General features: G+C 35.9%; 1 protein-coding gene across 1 annotated transcript; it reads right to left on the bottom strand.

Moving 5' to 3' along the window:
- Positions 1-212: 212 nt before the first annotated feature.
- LOC145009149 (U-box domain-containing protein 11-like) lies at positions 213-3,074 on the bottom strand. Its single transcript, XM_078967820.1, has 4 exons — positions 2,624-3,074; positions 2,051-2,167; positions 1,607-1,972; positions 213-1,531 (listed from the first exon to the last, which is right to left on the bottom strand). The coding sequence occupies exons 1-4, from the start codon at positions 2,936-2,938 to the stop codon at positions 428-430; spliced, it is 1,902 nt and encodes a 633-aa protein (XP_078823946.1). The 5' UTR covers positions 2,939-3,074; the 3' UTR covers positions 213-427.
- Positions 3,075-21,942: the final 18,868 nt, after the last annotated feature.

Below are 21,942 nucleotides of genomic sequence, written 5' to 3'. Positions count from 1 at the left end.
ATACAAAACATACCGCTCTTATATCTCAATAAAAAGATAAATTTGAAACAATGAGAAGGATTTAATAGTTATATGTAGTAAAAAAGAAACTATTATGAAATAAATATAACAAGATAAAACTATTATGAAACATTACACCAACATATTGATGTACAATTGCCAATCGAATTCCATAAATCATAAAAGTTGTCATGAATCCACTTTCACACAAGTTATTCCCAATCGAACATATGATATCATCAAACAAACAACAACAATATCAAATGAACTTTCCAAACACAAAAAAAAATAAAAATAAAAAATACAATAAAAACCCGAGAAACATATTACTTCCCCGTATATAAAATCTCAAAATAAACGTAAGTATGTCGATCAAGAATCAGATGAATAAACAAATTAGCAAGTTATTCCATCAACGGAATCGGAATCACATCCCTTGTTGATTCCGTTGAAGATGGCCCAACAACGATTCCGCCTTCCTTTTCGCCCTTTCCGACCCATTCTTCACCAATTCCATCAACGGAATCACAGCCCCGAGTCTACTTATACACTCAAGATTCTCACTATCTCTTTTGCATAAAGAGAGCAAGATCGAAGTGGCATTTTCTTTGTTTCTTGAAACTCCAGTTCTCATAAGATCAATCAACAACGGAATCGTCCCGGCTTTCACGATTCCGACCTTTGCTTCTTGATGACTAGCAAGAACCGAAAGTATCGTCAATGCCTCATCCACCATACAACCACCGGAATTGGAACCGGAACCGGAATCGGAATCGGAATCACGTAACATTTTTAGCAACACGGTTATGATTCCGGCCCTCACGGCTCTCCCTTTATTCCCTTGGTAAATGCAAAGATTGAACAAAGCAGTTGCAGCATCTTTCTTCCCTCTATTGCTTCCGTTTTCAAGAAGATTAACTAATGCCGGAATTGCCCCTGATGCTCCGATTATGATTTTATTCTCATTAGCAAGTGATAAACTGAAAAGGGTAGCGGCGGAATTTTCTCTTGTTTCCATTGTTCCAACTCTAAGAAGTTGGACAATGGAGGGTACCACATTAGCCAACATTATAAGTGCTTTGTTGTTTTCGTATATAGAAAGGTTCAAAATTGAAGTGACTGCGTTTTCTTGGATAAGGGTATCTTCGGAATTTAACAAACTTACAAGAATCGGAATTGCCCCTGCTTCTGCTAAGAGGATTCGGTTGTCTGTGCTTCTTTTTGATAAAGATCGGATTTCGGACAATGCTGCCCTTCTTTCTTCAATGGAATGGCTTGAGAGATTCCGGACTATAACTTCAATGGCTTCTATGTCTTCGGTTACATCGCGAAATGACCCATCTGTCCTTTTTAGTTTCCTGTTTGTTAGTAATGTTGGTTGCTCAATGTTGTGATTGATACACCATTGTGTGATTAAACTTCTTAACACGTAATTGGGTGTTAAAGTGGTGTTTTGAAGCTTTTGTTGAGTTTTTGGACATGTTGTGTTGCCACAATCGATCCATCTTTGTATGTATGATCTTTCATATGTCTGTAAGAAAGGATAAGATCAGAAGATGGAATGGAATTGAAAAGGAAAAGGTTGGAACAAAGGAATGGAATCTACCTGTCCAGTGGAGACAATAACAGGATCCCTCATGAGTTCTAGAGAAATAGGGCAAAGGAAATCATCAGGAATTGAAGGGGCATCCAACTTCTTGTTTTCATCAATGTTCTTGCAAATATCCAATGGAGATGAAATCTTGGAATCATTGGATTGATAAATCATTTCGTTTTGATTATACCCTTTTGAAAGATTTTCTTTTGAAGCACTTTCCACCTTTGTTTCTGGTTCTTGATGATTAATGTTACCCGTATTTTCTACTTGTTCTTTATCTGGGGCCTGATGTAAGGCTTGTGAAAGAATGGAAGAATTTAGGGGTTTATCATATCTTTCCCTTGCTCTTCGAAGTTGACCTCTCACTAAATCAACCTGGGGGGAAAAGATTATTAAGAAAATAAACTCCATTGATGACCAATAAGATGAGCATAAGCATAATTGTGTTCTTACTTGTTCTTGAACTTCCTCCGAGATTTCAAAATCATCATATGGTAAGTTTGCTAATGCTTTTTCCAATTTCCATGTAACGCATTGGAATTGAAATGCGATTTTCTTGGCTGATCCTTCCTATAATCAAAAACAATTAAGTATGAGTAACACAATAGAATAAGGAACTGTAATCGCATGATTGATAGGATGATATTGATTAGCGATGTTATCTAAACTCAGAAATGAAAGATTTGTAGAGTCTAATTTGTTATGATTCTTTCGTGTATGCCATGAGAAAACAGATTAATCATCGATAAATTTTCACGAAAATCGAGGGCGGCTGTTAAAAGCATCAAGCGAATCAGCAATTTACAGATTACGAACAGCTCATAATTCTACCAACATTGCTAATTTTTGAAGCAATTTGATCGGATTTTGATTGAACACAACGTTATGTAGGCTATTAATATAGTATGATACGAGACGAACGATGAAGTGATACAACTGAATTGTGATATAACCATTTGAAAGTTCAATTGAGTGGAATTAAACAATCAAATTCATCGATTCGTACAGAAATTAAGACGTACTCACCGGAGAGATCTTTTGATCGAAATTGCCTGCAATTACGAGTAGCTTTTTCGCAGCTTGAAGAGCAACCGTTAGGTCAGACAAGCAAGATGAAGAAGACGACGAAGAAGCCGATTCATCCAACAACCTCAAATCGCCTTTAAAGTCCCTAATTTCCTCCAACAAATGCGACAACAAGGCCACCCTTCTAGACAAATCAGTACAATCTTTCTTAAAGTCTCCAGAGAATCCGGTGCCGGGGCAACGCGCAACGTCCCTGACGAGGCGGAGGAGGGATTGGATAGCGGCAAGGATGGCGGTGGAATCAACGCCGGCCATGGCTGGTAGTGGTAGCGAATTTTTGCTATGTATGGCAGACCACTATGCAAAGAAGTAAGATTGAAGGATTGGGTCTTTAATAATATTGTCAAAGATTAAAATAATGTGGATAAAATTAAGGCGAGATTCTCGGAGGAAGAAGGATTATGAAAGTATTTGAATGAGTAGTTGTTGGTGTAGGTGCGTGTTCATGGTGTGAGTGTGTGAGAGAGAAATACAAGAAGACAGTTGTAAAGAGGAATATTGTGAGGAGGATTGGAATAGAGTGGTGATTTCCTTTCTAATAATTGGATGAATTGGCTTGGCTCTTTAGGAAACCACATATATGTCTCCTACACTATTTCATAGGCTTTCTATGACAAATTCAAACATGTAAAGGTTTTTAAGTAAAATTGAATATAAATTAGGGTTGTATTCTTTTACTTTGTATTTAAAACTAAATAAAACCATATAATGCTTTCAAAATTAAATGATAAATTTTATGTAGAATTTTATATATATTTAACCATTAAATTTATTAAATGTGTTCGCATATTATCATTATTATCCGCTATATTAGGTAATAATGGTATTATGTGGATCATTTAGCAAGTTTGATGGTTAAATTTGGATTAAAAAAATATAATTGTCTTAATATGAACAAAACGAAAATGCAATTATCCCCTTAAATCATTTTTTTTTCCTATTTATCTCAATTTTAATAGAGATTTTATTTTTCGTATTTATTTGTATTATGTTTTTAAGCATTATTTAAAAAGTATTCGTAATGAACGATCATTCATCCGATTGTAGTCTTTTGATCTGATATATCAATTTTTATTATAAAATATTAGTTTGTAAATGACAATTAGATTCTTCATTTCTCTGATACCTCATCTTTTATCGCATTTAGCATTAGTAACAATCGTTTTAATGTATTTTATGAGTGTATGTGCATTCATATTATAACCCATCTTTCATCTTATTTTTGTAGTATAAATGGCAAGTCATATGTATTAGAAAGTTGATGATTTCATCATAAATATTGGAGTAAATTACACGAATGGTCTCTATGGTTTAGGGTAATTTGCGTTTGGTCCCTAACTTTTTTTTTAACTCGGAAAGTCCGTAATGTTTGTTTTTCGTTACACGTTTGGTCCATACAGTTTGTTTTTGTTATGTGTTTGGTCCTTATCTTGCCTAAAAAGATTATTATTTAACTAGGGAAAAATTGTGTGGTAGGTAAGGTAAGGTGAGGGGTAGGGTTGGGTGTTTGTTTATTTAAATAAATTAAAAAATTAATGGCAAAATAGTTGTTTAAGGTAAGATAGAGACCAAACGCGTAACAAAAACAAACAGTACAGACCTTCCGAGTAAAAAATATAAGTTAAGGTCCAAACGCGCAAATTACCCTAAACCATAAGGACCATTCGTGTAATTTACTCTAAATATTGAAATACAAATTGTTTACACTCTCACGTCTTTCTTTACTTTATAATTTATCTTGTTATTTTTATAGCATTGTTATGGACACCACTCTACTATAAAACTCCAATTTATTATGGCTATATATATATATATATATATATATATATATATATATATATATATATATATATATATATATATATATATATATATAAAATGAATGATTAAAATTTGAATAATTCACTATCAAAGATTCAACTGATCTTTGGAATAATCTGAAAGAGAGGTATTATCATCAAAAAAAATGTGATACTTGTTAGAACTCGTTTTGATTGGTTACACCTTCGGCTACAATATTTAAAATTTGTGATTGAGTATAATTCATTCATGTTCAAAATTACTTTCCAACTAAAACTATGTGGTAAAACTATAATTGATGAAGATATGCTAAAGAAAACCTTCTCTACTTTCCATGTTACTAACATACTCCTGCAACAGTAATATCATGAGAAAAGTTTTAAAAAATATTGTGAATTAATCTAATGTTTTCTTGTGGCAGAACAAAATAATGAGCTCTTAATGAAAATCACCAATCACGTCCGATCGATACTAGTCTAATCCATGAAATGAATGCAACATCGTCTAATTATAATCATTGTGGGTGTAACCGTGGTCATGGACGTGGTGGATGACGTCATAATTATCGTCCCAACAATAACAAGAATATAAGCAATCACCAGGAGTAAGAAAATAAAAAAACTCACATCCTAATGATAACAGTGGTCAAGGCAAAAAGAAAGTTGCAAATGTTTGTTATCGATATGGAATGATCAATCATTGGTCTCGTAAATCTCGCACTCAAAAACATTTTGTTGTTCTTTATTAAGCTTCTCTAAAATCTAAAGAAGGGAAAAAAAAAATACGGAAACAAATTTTGTTCAAAAATATTTTTCCAAAGATCAACTAGAAGTGGGACATTTAGATGTTGTCGATTATCTTGCCTACATGGAAGGGACAAACAGTGCTATGGATGGTGATGGACGTACCTAATTTTTCCCATAAAAGGAGATGGATATGCCGACATATCATGAAATTGTTGGTTTTCTAGCATTGTTTGTCTTCTTAACATAATAAAGTATGACTTTATTTTTCTAAGTCAGATTTTTTTTTTAGAGAAATATGGATGTTCACAAAAGAAATGAGGAAGATATATGTCTTGTAGATAGTACAACAAAACATAGTATTTTTAATAATGAAAAATATTTTGCTTACTTAATAATTGGAGAAGCAAATGTTAATACAATAATAGATAGTGCAAAAATGATTGAAGGCTCTGGAAAAGTGAAAATTGCATTACCACAAGGGATGATAATTACAATTGGTAATGAATTATTTTCATCCAAATCACCAAAATAATTATGAAGTTTTAAAGATATTTGGTCTAGTAGATATCATATGGAAATAACTAATGATGGTAATAAATAATATCTCATTATTACAAAAATGATATCAAGTAAGAAATATCTTTTTGAAAAATTACTCGTATTGTCCTCCGGATTGTATTACAAAAATATTAGAATGATTGAATCTCATGTTATTGAAGATAAAATGTATGATAACATGTGACATCCCAAAATTTGAGGCCAAAATTTTTGTTTTTTTGTTAAGTGATTCGTAAATTAGTTTATCAAAACATTGCCAAGATCATGCCAATACATAAAACCATAATATCATGTCACAAAATCAAATCATCTGAAGTAACGAAATATCAGAGTACAATCCCAGAAAACTCTAAGCGAAAATCATGTGTGTATGTGTGATGAGTTGCTACACAGCCAGCTCCTTCCCCTTGAACGAAGAGGTACCTGAAACCAAAACTGAAATTGTAATCACAAAGCTTAGTGAGTTCCCCCATCATACCACATACCATACAATCACATATCATATATACTACAGGGCAATTCTGGGGCACCCGTCCTACCCATGTCAAGCCATTCTGGGGTGCTGACCTACTCATGTCAAGCCATTATGGGGTGCTGACCTACCCATGTCAAGCTATTCTGGGGTGTTGACCTACCCATGTCAAGCTATTATGGGGTACTGACCTACCCATGTCAAGCTGTTATGGGGTGCTGACCTACCCTCTGGTATATCTCAACCGAACACGGGGACTATTACACCCCTCACTACTAACACATAATATCATATCATAATCATGTTGTCAGACATATTTGGGGTGTCTGACCTACCCGTTGGTCCTAACAACTGAATCAGGGACTAATCCTCTCCTACTGATACTATCTCATCTAACATCGTAACTAGCAAACTAGCATACTCACATATCTAGTAGTTTAGCATACTCACATATCCAAAAATAAAAGACCAAACAATTATCATAAAGATAACCATCCTAACTAACAATTACTAGTAGGTCAACCTTGGTGCCTTAGCCCCACTTCTACTGGAAGGTAACTCACCTCGATGTCGTGTAGTGTCTAAACTGTCCTTGGCGTGAAGGTCGGCTCTCCTCGACTCCTCAATCCTTATACGACAACCCTTAAGTCATCAAACAGAACATACAACCCTAACCACTGTCAACACCAAAACCAGGAAAAATCAACATTGGTCAAAATCAACACCCCGTTGACCTGACTCATCGAGTTGGTCTACCAACTCGCCGAGTCCATACTCCATTAACTCGATCCAACCCCGACTCCACTCGTCGAGTCTAGCAAGAACTCGACGAGTTCTCCTTCATTCAAACCATCGTAACTATCTTCATCTGACTCGACAAGTTCTTCCTTGAACTCGGCGAGTTTATCTCCCTCATAAGAACGTGTCCGGTCTAAGACTCACCAAGTTATACGAACAACTCGTCGAGTCCATCTTCAAATATTAGGAGATTTCCTTGAACTCGTCGAGCCTGTTCTAAGCACTCTTCGAGTCCCATGATTCCCAGGTACCTTTAAGTCTAAACATATAAGAGACTTTCCTCCCTAACAACTGGTCCATCCATTGAAAGGATTTGGTGGTCATTACACTGCGACTCGTTGAGTCCATCATTGACTAACACTATACAGTCGATTTAGATGGGTCTTAACACCTGAAAACCATAGATCTTGCCCCCTAATGTCAATTTCATACGTAAAGCTCCAAACTTGGTGCACATGTATGGGGGATTTGGCTCAAAAATCCATAAAAGGTGCTCTACAAGATGCATGGGGATATCATGGCCATAAAGTTGGCACCTTTATGCCACGAGACCCTTCCAATGACTTAGATCTGAAGTCAAGACTCCATATAACACTCCACAAATCCGAAAACGGCATGGAAAGCCTTAAATGTGCCCAAAATCCAAGTCTAGAGATGAATAAACACATATAAGATCTCTGAAAATGGAACTAGATCTCTAAATCTCTAAGCCCCCAACTCGAACTCTCAAGCTTCTTTCTTCTTCTCAAGCTTCACAAACCACCAAAAGTACCAAAATGGCCTTAGAACACACAAAAAACGACTGGGTTTTCGATACACGGTTTTCTGGGAGTGATAAGGGTGATGAAGGCTGAGATAAGGTGTTTAAATAAGGTACAAACCCTCAGATTTAGGGTTTCACTCAACTAGCACCTACTCATCGAGTCAGTCCCCCGACTTGTCAAGTAGGTTACTTAAACTGTCCACGGGTCACGACTCTACTCAATGAGTTGGGCCACCAACTCGTCAAGTCCCAGAGAAAAACAAAAAAATACTTGAATAATAGGCATACCAGGAATCAGGTATTACAAATCTCCCCCAATTATCTTAGACTTCTTCCTCGAAGTCTGTTGTTCGATCCTAAAAAAGCTCGGGGTAATGCTCCCTCATCTCGACCTCCGGCTCCCAGGTCTATTCCGAGCCCTTGCGGTGTTGCCACTGCACTTTTACCAGCTCCACCCTCTTGTTCCTCAGATCCCTCGACTTCCTGTCAAGGATCGCCACTGGCCGCTCGATGTAGTTCAGGCTGTCATCAACTGAATATCCGCTAGAGACACCACTGCCGAATCGTCCACCAGACATCACAACTGGGAGACATCAAAAGTGCTATGAATCTGACTGAGTTTGACTGGTAGATCCAGCCTATATGCTACCTTGCCCACCTGGGCTATAACCCTAAAAGGTCCAATGTACCTGGGGCCCAGCTTGCCCCACTTCCTGAATCGAATGAAGGTAAACCCTAATTTAATATTGTTACCACTTTTTTACCTGATACACTATTTTTCTAATAAATTTTGATTTCACATCGCCAAGTTGTCACAACTTGGAATTTTTCAACTAGCAAAGTACGAACCCTAATCTAGCCCAAGTGAATCTAGATTGCACTCCTTGTTGTACATGTTTATATGTATATGTCTTATACATATATGAATACAATTTTATTTAACTAAATCTTTAACCCTTTTGTAACATGTCGAGTAAAAGGGTACCTTTCTCATCGTTTTATTGGGTTATACAAAAGTGTTTAGTTACAAGGACTTTCAATACATACAGAACTCACAACAACATTCATTTAAATTATAATAGGTATAGTTTATGGAATACTACTCTAGTTCACTATTACAAGGATACACTATTAAAATAATTATTTAAGTATTATTATTTTTTATTACAAAGTACAACACTACAAGATAATGCAAACGATCACTAATACAAGAGACCATTATAACACCACACGTAAACTAGTTAATACATGATTGTGAGGCATGCATGGGGGTGACAAAATGTCAGAAATACCGATGCTTGAAGAACGTCGTAGAGCCCACTAGGTCATATTAGCATGGTTATATGAAACTCACAATAGTATCAACTAAATGATATTTACGAGATTAACACTACTTCATGGGTTTTATCTTAATAATAAGACCACACTGTTTTACAGTAACATGAGTATACAAACAAAAGGGGTCCTATAATGTTAACACTATAAATTCTTGGCTTATACGTCGAAGGTCACTTATACATATAGGGTCCAACAAGTAATAGGATGGGTGATTTTCGCTTCATTTCCCGTTCCTTGTATGGTTGTGGCCTTAGAGCAGATTCACACAATTTTATTACCTATTTGATCCTGGTTATATATGACCTGTATAAACTAAGAAATTATAGGGGTAACAGGTATGTGGGTCAGGTCACTATATACAAGTACAATACACCATTTTCTAGTACAATACATACATTCCTTAGAGAACACATAACATGGTACATGCATACAAAAAGGGTCGTACTAAAATTAAAGTCACATTTCATTATTTTTCCAAGTACAAGTCAATGGAACTTAGGAGTCATTACATCAGAAAATATAGGATTTTCTAGAACATACTTACATTTCTAAAAGGACCATTAAAGTTAACTCTGTAGGTACTTAGCAAATATGTCCAGGTTAAATACAATGAGGATCCCACAAACAGTAGGATGTGTGCCTTACATCCCATTTCTTGTTCCTTTTTTGGTTATGGGCTTGGGGCAGATCCATACAATCGATTGTCTGTTCGATCTGGATTGTATATAACCTGTATACACTAAGCACTCGTAGAAGGAACTAGTATAAGCCATTTTACATATCATTCATTACATCAGGAGATATAGGATTTCCTGGAGAAACACATCATGTTTTACAAAGAACAAAGAACCTGTTTCCTAAACAAAACACTTATGAACTCACCAACTTTAATGTTGACACTTTTTCAAAACCACTTGTATTCTCAGGGCACTAGTAGACAGGTACTCATGCAGGTTCTAGAAGACGGAGAATAGTAGCTTCAAGTATTTATTTTGCTATTTACTTTTGGAGTCAATCATGTGTGATTCAAATAGAATGTAAACACTATATTATCAATACATTGTTTGGTGTTGCTTTGATTACTATTATTCAATTGTTGCGGTACTATACATGATGTCCTCCACCCCCAAACGTTTCCACTGTCTCGGTTTAGGGGTGTGATAGATTGATATCAGAGCATTGTTTATAGTGAACTCAGTATATCAATCATTAAAAGATAGACAAGTATTAATACAATGGGGCCGAAGTGCTCTGGCTAAAAGTATACTTTTAAAATATAAGTATTTTAGTAGAAGTATACGAAAAAGCATACATACTAGAACAAATATCACAAGAAGAACATAAGAAAAGTATTTAGATGTTGGACACTACAGTCAAACCTGGACAGTTATGTAATCATATCTGGAATAAACATAGCCTGATCAACTATATTTATTTGAGATACGACCAACATGTGTTTAGGAGTGATAGTGGGGTCTAAAACTTACCAAATCTGCACACAAAGAATCTCTAGAACAAAACATAAATATAAAATACTATATTAGTATTTTAGGCACTATAACTAACATATGTGAAAACTAAAAGACCCTTGCTAGCAGGTCTATAATTGTGAAGTATACGCTTCCAGAGTTGTATATAATTGGGATCTCATAGACATAGAATTGGTGATCTCTGTTTCACTACTTGTTCCTTGTTTGGTTGTGGTTTTAGAGTAGGATCACTGAAGGTCTATTTGATCTCGGTTATATACAACTTGCATACACTGCGTGATTATAGGAGGACCTAGTTTGGATCCCTAAAAACTTCAAAAGAAATGTTTTACTTAATCTTATAGATTCTTTAGACATCCCCATTCTTGCACCAACAACATAGCTAGGTATAGCCACTCCACTGCATCAGCTAATAGAAGATCCAATGAAGAACAAGAAGAGTTTTATGGGCAAGATTCCAAGGAGGAATCATTCGCAGATCATGTGAGAAGGTAGATCACCTTATACCTCTTACTTAGATATAATAAACTAATTATAACCCAGCGAGTTAGTGATTACACTACTCACACTGTGTGTTAGGTTTATCACCTTTTTCATAACATCTAGTAACAGTAAAACAGGTCACAGAACTTCACTAAGAAGGTGGTTACTATAAAAAATTCATAAGTCTATTTCGCATAAACCTCTGCTGTGAATGTTTTCAGAACACAAGAAAATTCAGAACATAACTCACTCAGAACTAAGATAACTTTGATTCAGATAGCACTTGACTTACAGCCACTACTAAAGACTTACCCTCGTTTCATCTTTTAAACCTTATGGAAGAGAGATGCCACCGAAGAAGTCAAATAAAAACAAACACAACGCACCAACACCACCACAGTATGATTCGGTTGTCTTTCAGGCTGCAGTAACAACCGCAATGATTGTTCTTATGACCCAAACCCACACGAGTGGTGCCAACAGATCTGGTGGTGGTACTAACAACTCTATCCATGGGGAAAGCCATAGGCGCACAAGAGAGTGTTCATACAAATTCTTCAAGAATTGTGAACCCAAATCCTTCGATGGAAGTGGGGGTAGTCATTGCTTTAATACGATGGTTCGAGAAAACGGAGTCTATCTTCGAGATATACGTGTGCTCAGAAGGGAGAAATGTCAAGTTTGTTGTTTGCACCTTCTCCGACAGGGCCCTAACATGGTGGAATAGCCATGTTAAGTCACTGACCCTACCAGTGGAAAATGCGATGAGCTGGGAAAATCTTAAGGAGATGATGATGGAAGAATATTGTCCGAGGGGTGAGATACAAAAATTGGAGCAAGAGTTGTGGACCCATACCATGGCAGGCTCATACATAGTAACCTACACTAATAGATTTAGTAATAAAGTGACACTATGCCTCGGGATGGTTACCCCGGAGAGCAAGAAGATAGAGAGATACATTTGGGGACTATCTTCTCCTATACAAGGAAATGTGTTAGCATCGAAACCCCTCACGTTTGACAGTGCCAAACTTCTGGCTCAAGCACTGGTGGACCATGGAGTCCGCCAAGGATTGATGACTCCTACTCTCGAGCCAATGAGAGGGGACGACTATGAGAAAAGGTCCAAGAACAAGAAAAAGAGGCAACCAATGCAAGAGCCCTTAGAAGAAAAACATATTGCTGCGGTTCATGCTTCCACAACACCTACCACTCTAGCACCGGCCCGTCAATATGTCAGAAACCTCCCGAAGTGTAACAAGTGCGGCTTCCATTACATCGGAAGGTGCTGAGAATTTAATTGCAAGAACTGCCACCGGAAGAGGCACACTACTTGTTTCTTCAGGGCACCGGCACGACCAATCTCCCAAGTCCGATGTACCGGGGTAAGCCAGGCCTGTTATGGGTGTGGTGAAATCGGACATTACAGGAGGGACTGTCCAATAACACAAAACTCTGGGGTCGACGGAAGAGTGTTGATGATCACTGCAGGGGAGACTCTTCCAGAACCACCCGTAGATCGTGATATGTTTTCAAAAGTAAAGATTTAATTTTTTTTTTTACGGAACCGGTCAACACCTAAATCGTAATCATAAATTGCACTCTCATATGGATAAACTACAACATGCATATAAAACTAAATACCCTTACAAGCAAGCTATAATGGCTTGGTGTAAACATTAGGGTCGTATATAATTAAGAACCTATAGAATTAGAGTGTTTGATTCCACCTTACTTCCTGTTCCTTGTCTGGTTGCGGATTTAGGGCAGAGTCACTTGTTTTTTATTTTTTCCATGATTGCCAGGATGTGATTCGATAATGATTTATGTGGAAGTTTTCACTTCTCTTTTGATAAACAGTTACTTTTATTGCTAATGGATTACTTTCAACTCATAGATTCTCTTCTTTATTGAGTAATCCGAGTCCTTGAAAATTTGGAATTTTTATAGAAGTTCCTTCCCTCCCTCCTCCCTCCTCCCCCTCCCACACACATACACACATACACACAGACCTGATAAATGATTATGATACTTTCAATTCAATTTGACTTGATTTCAAACAAGTCAAACTAGCAGAATGTTGACTTTCTTATGCACTTGTTTCTCCCTAAAGTTTTTCCAGATATGTTACTAGTGATTACTTGGAGTATACTCTCTGGAGATTAGTTCATGGCACCGCTACTCAAGTTAGTGGTGTTCTTGCCACACAAGTAAGTTTAGTTGATTGGGTTTCCCTTATTGATTCTTTAGAGTTGATTCCTTTTTTTTCCCCTTATTGATTCATTAGAGTTGATTCCTTAAGTTTGCATCAATTTTAGATTTGGGTTTGTTTAACTAGATGATAATTTTATCTTGTAGTCTTTGTTATATGTTATATTAGGTAAATAGACGATTCCAACTGATGCAGCTATGAATTGGGTACTCAAAGATGGAAGTGGGTATCTAAGTAAAATCTTTTTGTCAAAATTTGGGCAACATTCTGATATGAATTCAAAGGATGGAGATTGTTTGCTAATTTCATGGAAAATGTTGTTTTTGGTATAGAAATTTTGACTCTTACTTGCCATCATCTTTTTGTCCCTATTGGTGCTGCTGCTAGAGCAAGGCAATCTATAGTTGCAATTTTTCAAGTATTTTCTTGAATTCATCAAACTCTTTCAGGTGAATAAAGGTAGATCACAAGAAACATGGTTAAAAGCAAGACATGTTAATGTATCTTTATTCAATTGTTTATTATACCATTCCACTTTTTCCTGTTACAACATTGTCCTTTGAAAATCCCACATAATTATATCAATGTTATCTCATTCTGACTGCTATAATGAAGGAGCTTTTTTAGTTTTCAATATATAATGTTCTAATAAGGAAAAAACTGAACATACAATGTTATAACCGGGTACCTTTTTCAAAGTATAATGATTTGATAAGAAAAAAGTTGATAGTTAATGCAGTAATAGAAAGAAATGAAAGCATCATGCTATAATAATAATAATAAACAACTAAATGAAAGTATATTGCTATTTCTTGCAATTAGTCCTTTGTAGAAAGATTAATTTATAATGGCGATGGATTCTTTATTTTTTATTCAAAAAAGTTGAATTCTTTACATAATAGTGATGGGTTTTATACAAACAATCCTATGTGTGCATGCAACCCTAGATTTGGATCTATGTTTTTCCTATTAGATACATAACTTTATGAACACAAGAAGAACCCTAGCATGCATCTAGGTATTTCAAAATTTATACTAGAAGGGATTACATACCTCTTGTTGTTATATTGTAAGAACAACATATATCTCCAATCTCTTGTCTTGGAAAGCAAGTACCACAAGTGTAGTACCTCTAATGGCTCACAAACACCACAAGCAAATGGAGAGGCAAGAGAGAGAGAGAGACAGAGAGGAGAGGCAGGAAATTTTCTCTATGCTTTCTTAGGATCAAGTGGACGATTTCCCTTAGCCAAGGGGTCTTTATATAGGCTAGAGATTAGGGTTTCAGTCCTTATCCTTATCTAGTTGCTTGCTCACCAAGCAATCCATAAGATAAGCCTAGAACCCTTATCCTTGGACGAATTCTAGGGCCTTATCCCCTTGAATTCATACACCCCTTCCTTGGGGCATCCATTGCCCTAATTTGCAACTATCACATAATTACAATTCAGCCCCTGTAGTTTAATTAATTACCTTCGATCACAAAATTAATTCTTAATTAATTATTGACCAATATTAGTTAAACAAATATGATTTCTCCTTTGATATATTATTCTTATAATATATTAATAAATCATAATAACCTCTTTCTCAATTTTTTCTCCAGTCAAGTTGCTTTGGTGAAGGCAACCCAAAAGGACCATGCACAACCGAGTCAAGTATTTACCAAATATGGTTACGGGCTTACACACTAATCCAACAGTCTCCCACTTGGATAAGTCTAGTAACCACAAATGTAAGTATAACTTGATTAGCAATCGTAGCTCTCAAAGATGCTGTCGAACTCTGATCTTATCAGTAACCTATCCTTTAGATAAGGGATCGTACAGTCCTCTGTTTTAGATATCGTGCGGACAATCTCATGGAACATAATCATACTTATTGTCCAACAGTTTGTTTCTTGATCTCATATTCATTTGACATAGAACTTAATTGAACACATCAATTCAGTCCTGACCCGGCCCGACACATAAGTCAAATCAAATCATCGAGGGTCTCTGATATCGCTTTTACCCTCTTAGGATAAAAGAAACAGATAAACTTCTACTTATATGAATTTACTACTCACTAATCAAATTATAGACATCAATGCGTTTTATGACATCAATTTACTGATGTGGTTTCGTATTATCAATGCACAATCAATTAGTTAATAATAAACCATATATCTTGGTTTTAAGACCATATGATATTATCATCTTGCGATCACTCGTGATAGATTCCATGAAGTGATTCCAACAAGCGTGGGTTTATTCCAATTCTCAAAACTTATTTATAAGCACTCATGAACGTTGTAAAAAACCTTTGTTATGTCTAATACCTTTCAGATAATCTACACACCAATTCATGACAGTCTTCATTCATACCTACTTCCAACATATGAACGACTGTGGACCATTTGAATAATTCGATTATTCTTAATTAACTCAATTATTCAGGAAGTCAAAACATGCAAAGCAAAATAATTGTCAACTAATTAACAGAAGACAGTAACTGTACTAATATATAACATTCCTTTATTTAATCATCAAATGTCAATTACAATTATCTATTACACATTTCTAAACTATCTAACCCAAACTAACATCGTCCTTCAGCCCAATGCTCCTAGCATGCTGCAAATGCTTAACCCTACTCAGTCCCTTCATAAGTGGATCTTCTGGGTTATCCTATGACGATATCCTCTTAACTACGAGGAGTCCTTCTTCTACCCGATGTCTAATAAAGTGATATTTTCTGTCGATATGTCGAGATCTACCATGATCCCTTGGTTCCTTGGTCAAGGCAACCGCTCCTTCATTATCACAGAAAATTTCCATAGGCTCCTTTATGGCAGGTACAACTCCAAGGTCTCTAATGAAATTATTCAACCATATTGCCTCCTTTGATGCTTCGCTCGCAGCAATGTACTCTAATTCGCACGTGGAATCAGCTACGGTTTCTTGCTTGGAACTTTTCCATGTCACTGCTCCTCCATTAAGGGTAAAGACCCAACCCGACTGTGAACGGTAGTTGTCCCTGTCGGTCTGGAAACCGGCATCACTATACCCTCGTAACTTTAAGTCATCAATCCCTCGAAGAACTGGAAACCATTCCTTGGTCCTCCGAAGGTACTTAAGGATACTCTTGACTGCGGTCCAATGTGCTTTGCCAGGGTTCCCTTGATATCTACTGACCATGCTCAAAGCAAAGGCCACATCAGGGCGAGTACAAGTCATACCCCAAACCTTGATATATGCCAACGAGGGAGGTTTCCAAAAACCTTGATATATGCCACATCAGGGAGGTTCGAGCTTGTTGTGAGTCTCTCGTCTTACAAAAGCCTCGCAATCCCAAACCTTGATATATGCCAACGAGGGAGGTTTCCCTATCCACATCTCGTGAGGTGTTTTGGTAACCTTCTTTGTAGGGACTAAGTTAAGGATATGGGCGGCAGTATCTAAGGCATACCCCCAGAATGAGATAGGTAGTGAAGCACGACTCATCATGGAACGAACCATGTCCAACAAGGTTTGATTACGCCTCTCACCCACACCATTCAACTGCGGTGTCGGCGTCAATTGCGAAACTATTCCGCATTCCTTAAGATAGTCGTGGAATTCAAGACTTAGGTACTCTCCTCCTCGATCAGATCGAATCATCTTGATTTTCCTGGCTAATTGATTCTCCTATTCTTGTTTAAACTCTTTGAACTTTTCAAATATTTCTGACTTGTGCTTGATTAAGTAAATATACCCATATCTACTATAATCATCGGTGAAAGTCACATAGAAGCGGTTCGCGTCCCTTGTGGTGGATCTAAAGGGCCCACACACATCGGTGTGTATGAGATCCAATAAACCTTCACCCCTTTCACAAGTGCCAGTGAAGGGTGACTTGGTCATCTTTCCAAGTAAACAAGACTCGCACACATCATCGTCCCAAAGGTCGAATGACTCCAACACTCCATCCTTTTGGAGTTGGGCTATGCATTTCTTATTAACATGTCCAAGACGACAATGCCACAAGCATGCTTTATCCAAACCATTGGAAGAATCCACACACAACACATCATTTCCTAAGTTATCTATAACCATAACAGTTTCATAAATTCCATTACAAGGCAATGCTTCAAAATATAAAACACCATTTAGATAAGCATAAATCGAACCTTTCTCATTATCAAACAAATATCTAAATCCTTGTCTAAACAAACCATGAAATGAAATGATGTTTCTTGCCATATCTGGCGAATAGCAACAACTATTTAAATCTAAACCTAATCCATTAATAAGCGCTAAAGAATACACTCCAAACTTGGTGACAGACGACGATCTTCTGTTCCCCATGACTAGATTTATTCTTCCACGCTCCACATCTCTATCTCTTCTTAGTCCCTGAAAATCAGAACATATGTGAAAACCACATCCTGTATCAAGAACCCAATAAATAGCCTGTGATGAATCCTTAGATTTAATTGTGTAAATACCTACAAAAGACGGCTTGATCTTCTCATCCTTGATGGCTTGCAGATATTCTGGGAAGCTTATCTTCCAGTGTCCTATTTTGTGGCAGTGGTGACACTCTGCCTCCTTAGAGTTTGAGTTGGGCTTAGCAGAACCAACTTTGGTTCCACTAGAAAAGGTACCATCTTGGGGCTTTCCCTTGTGGTGGCTCTTTGAAGGAGCCTTCCTCTTCTTGCCCTTCCTTTGCCCAATGGCCAATACAAGAGCAACGGGTGGAGTGGGATTTGGTGCAATAGATTTGTCCTTGAGGTTGCTCTCACCAGTCCTTAGGAGTCCTTGGAGTTTGCTTAGGGTGACTTCTTCTTTGTTCATGTGGTAGGTCATCCTAAATTGTTTGTAGCACGAGGGCAAGGAGTGTAGAATGATGTCGATAGCCAAGTCTTCCCCAAAGTTAACATTTAACTTGCAAAGACGATCAACATACATTTGCATCTTTTGCAAATGCGAGGTTAGAGACTCTCCACTCCCCATCTTAGCGGTGATCATGTTGGTGATTAGGGGTGTAAACGAGCCAAGCCGAGCCCGAGCCTGACAAAGCTCGAGCTCGAGCTCGAGCTCGATTCGAGCCTTAAAATGAAGCTCGAGCTCGGCTCATGAACAATTTAGTGGGCTCGCGAGCCTAATCGAGCCTAAACGAGCCTCTATGTGTGTGTGTGTGTGTGTATATATATATATATGTGTGTGTGTGTGTGTGTATATATATATATATATATATATATATATATATATATATATATAGGCTCGTTTAAGCTCGTTTAGGCTCGCGAGCCCATTAATTGAAGCTCGACTCGAGCTCATTTAATAAGCGAGCCTCATATTTAGGCTCGAGCTCGGTTCGGGCTCGTTTAATTCGATCTCGAGTCGATCTTTTAACGAGTCGATCCCGAGTAGCTCGGCTCACTTACACCCCTATTGGTGATGATCTCGTAGCGCTCTTGCCTTGCGCTTTGGTGGTACCTCTCCAGCAAATCTTGGTGCATTTCATCGGGATTCATGTCCTCATAGGACTTTTGGAGTTCAAGATTCATAGTGTCCAGCATAATGCAATGGACTTTCGTTGCATCACACTCATGGGTCTTAAAGACAACCATTTCTTCAGGAGTAGTGATTTCCGGATTGATCTTTTCAAGCTTCTTTCCGAGGACATATTCTTTGTCCTCGTAGCAAGAAATCATGCGAATGTATATTATCTATTTGTTGAAATTCGATCCGTCGAATGTCACCTTTTGACATAGGCTCATTAGCGAGAATGAACCAACAGCAGCATTGTTGGCGTTTGCGTTAGACATCTGCAAATAGAAAGGAACAAAGTTTGATTAGAATTGAATCCCTAATTAAACACCCAAAAATGAGAAATTAGGGCTAGGATCCAACAACATTATTTACACATTAGAAAAGAGATGTCGTAATCCAACATGCAAATAATTTGGAGGTAAGTGAATGACAATTCACTAATTCTTCACCATGAAAAACATAAAGGCTTAGGTTTTAAATGTGTTGAGAATTCCTAGATTTCTTTTTGAGATTCACAATGGCATGTTTAAAATGGATTGCCCTATCATACCCGTTCTGCTAACGACCCTCCACTAATCAAGGAAGTGGTGGGTAAGAGTGGATACCCATTAAACGACCATTTTATAGGCCATAACCTTATATCCCCCTTATAGATCGGCTTCGTGAATGAGACTTACTAACGGTAAGACTAGCATTTTAGCTATATATATATATATATATATATATATATATATATATATATATATATATATATATATATATATTAATCTTGTAATAATATAATAGTATAGGGTGTATTTTAAACATTTTAAAATACTAGGGTTTTAATTTCAAATTAAAATTTTCTAAATTTATAACCTTTAAATTAAAATTTTAAATATTAAAACTCTTGATTTAATAATTATCTAAATGAAACAATTTATTTGAATTACTAAATCATAGAGGATTATCTTAAATTAAACGATTAATTTTATCCTAATCCCTTAAATCCCTCTAGATTTCGAAAATATGGGATGGGATAATTCAAAATCTTTAATTACCATATTTAACCATTAAAAGATAATTACAAGATACGGGATTATCCAAATCCCTAAATTTTAGGATCTTATCTTGGGGAGGAAGCATATCTCGAAAATCTAGGGTTTGCAAACCCTAGATTTCGAAATCTTAGGCAAAAAGGAAAGGGTTTGAAAAACCCCTTTCAAAAAATTCGAACATTAGGGTTCAAGAACCCTAAATTCGAAATCCTTGCCTCCTAGGATTTATTGGCCATAAACCCTAAAGTGTCAAATTCATACAATTGTATAATTCTAATTGAAAACAATTTAACCAAGATCTGATACCACTGATGGGTTTTATACAAACAATCTTATGTGTGCTTGCAACCCTGTAGTTTAATTAATTACCTTAGATCAAAAAATTAATTCTTAATTAATTATTGGCTAATATTAATTAAACAAATATGATTTCTCCTTTAATATATTATTCCTATAATATGTTAATAAATCATAATAACCTTTTTCTCTTTTATTTCTCTAGTCAAGTTGCTTTGGTGAAGGCAACCCAAAAGGACCATGCACAACCGGGTCAAGTACTTACCAAATATGGTTATGGGCTTAGACATTGATCTAAAAACCAGGCTGCTACCAAGAGTTGTTTCTATGCAGGCTTTGTTTCCCAAATAAATTTTATTGAGGTAATTTCCAATTGCATACTAGTAACAACTGAAAATAACAAAAAATACATACATTTCTAGTATAAAACCAGCCCACATGGATGACAAGTGAGAATTGTGTGTCTGTTAATAAGGCTTAAATAGTAGTCTACTAATAACTTTGACCATGGTTATAAGTTAAACTTGAGGTTATTGGGCTATTTTGTTACTTTCCATTTTTCTTTTCTTGCAGACTTAAGTTATTTTTCTGAATAAGTTTGAGTTGCATAGGTAGTGTCATGATATTGGGTATGAGCAGGCTGTAAATAAACCTCTTCTGAAAATTGTTTTCCATATATGTTTTTTGCACATATATATTTATAGTTTTATTATTTTTATATATTATTTATGATATTTTTATTGATCGTATGGTTCATGTTTTTCAGGTTGCGATTGTTTAGTCCACATAAAATAACTTAAATGGTTTTATACGCGATAAAACAAGGGTAATTTTATCTCTTTTATGTTAGATCTGTATATATGTATTTTATATAATCTAATGAAAGTATTCTTTTATTTATTTATTTATTTATATATAGACACATCTTGAAAATTTAGAGCCTTCACGGAAGATATCAAGAAGGTATCTTTTTGCTTTTCATATATTTTATTATTTCACAATCGTACAACTTTTAATGACATGTCATTTTTTGTAGATATGAGATTATGTCACTAATCTATAAGTCACAAACACAACCTAATGGTGTATATGGTAAGATGGATATTTTGGTAGTTTTTTAAACAATAGCCTTATAGCAAACTAGTAATAGTAGTGACCTATGTTGTTATTAATTTATTTCAAATACCATGTAGCACTTTTATAGTTCTACACAACTCAAATTCAGTCAACCAAGCAACTCTAATTCAATTAGCCACGTGGGATCATCTTCTGAAAGTCACCATAATGGTGGTAATCAATTTTATGTACTTTTGTCTTCTGTTTTTTCTTACCGACATAGTTGATTTGTGTTTAATGATATATTATTTATTTCTAAAGTATGACTTATGTAACTATATTTTGAATTGTTTTTATTTGGTTTTGGACATGAAATTGCTAGTATTGATTTTAAAGGATGGGATAACACAATTTATTTAACCAAACAAATAGGTTGGGAAAGCTCACCTACGATTAAGTTTCAAGTTTATTTATTATTATTTGTTTACATTTGTTAGTTACATTATGTTTAGCATGTATTTGGTTTCACATTTATACATATTTGGCATTTACATAGATATTTGACTCAAAAAGATTAAAACAATTGATAAAAAAATAGAATTTATATTTTTTTTGTAAGTGTTATAATTTGATTATTTATTTTATTGTATATTATCAATAAAAATCATATAGATATGAATAACCTTAATT

The sequence above is a fragment of the Lactuca saligna genome, chromosome 8 (genome assembly GCF_052625555.1).
Source record: "Lactuca saligna cultivar CGN05327 chromosome 8, ASM5262555v1, whole genome shotgun sequence".
NCBI lineage: Eukaryota > Viridiplantae > Streptophyta > Magnoliopsida > Asterales > Asteraceae > Lactuca > Lactuca saligna.
This window is presented reverse-complemented; position numbering and strand designations above follow the sequence as displayed.

Bases quoted from the DNA above. Each gene is read 5' to 3' on its own strand.
- LOC145009149 (XM_078967820.1), bottom strand. From the start codon at position 2,938: ATGGCCGGCGTTGATTCCACCGCCATCCTTGCCGCTATCCAATCCCTC. The intron at 2,168-2,623 runs GTGAGTACGTCT...TTTTGATTATAG, and splicing joins TCGATCAAAAGATCTCTCCG to GAAGGATCAGCCAAGAAAAT. The intron at 1,532-1,606 runs GTAGATTCCATT...CCTTTCTTACAG, and splicing joins TTATTGTCTCCACTGGACAG to ACATATGAAAGATCATACAT.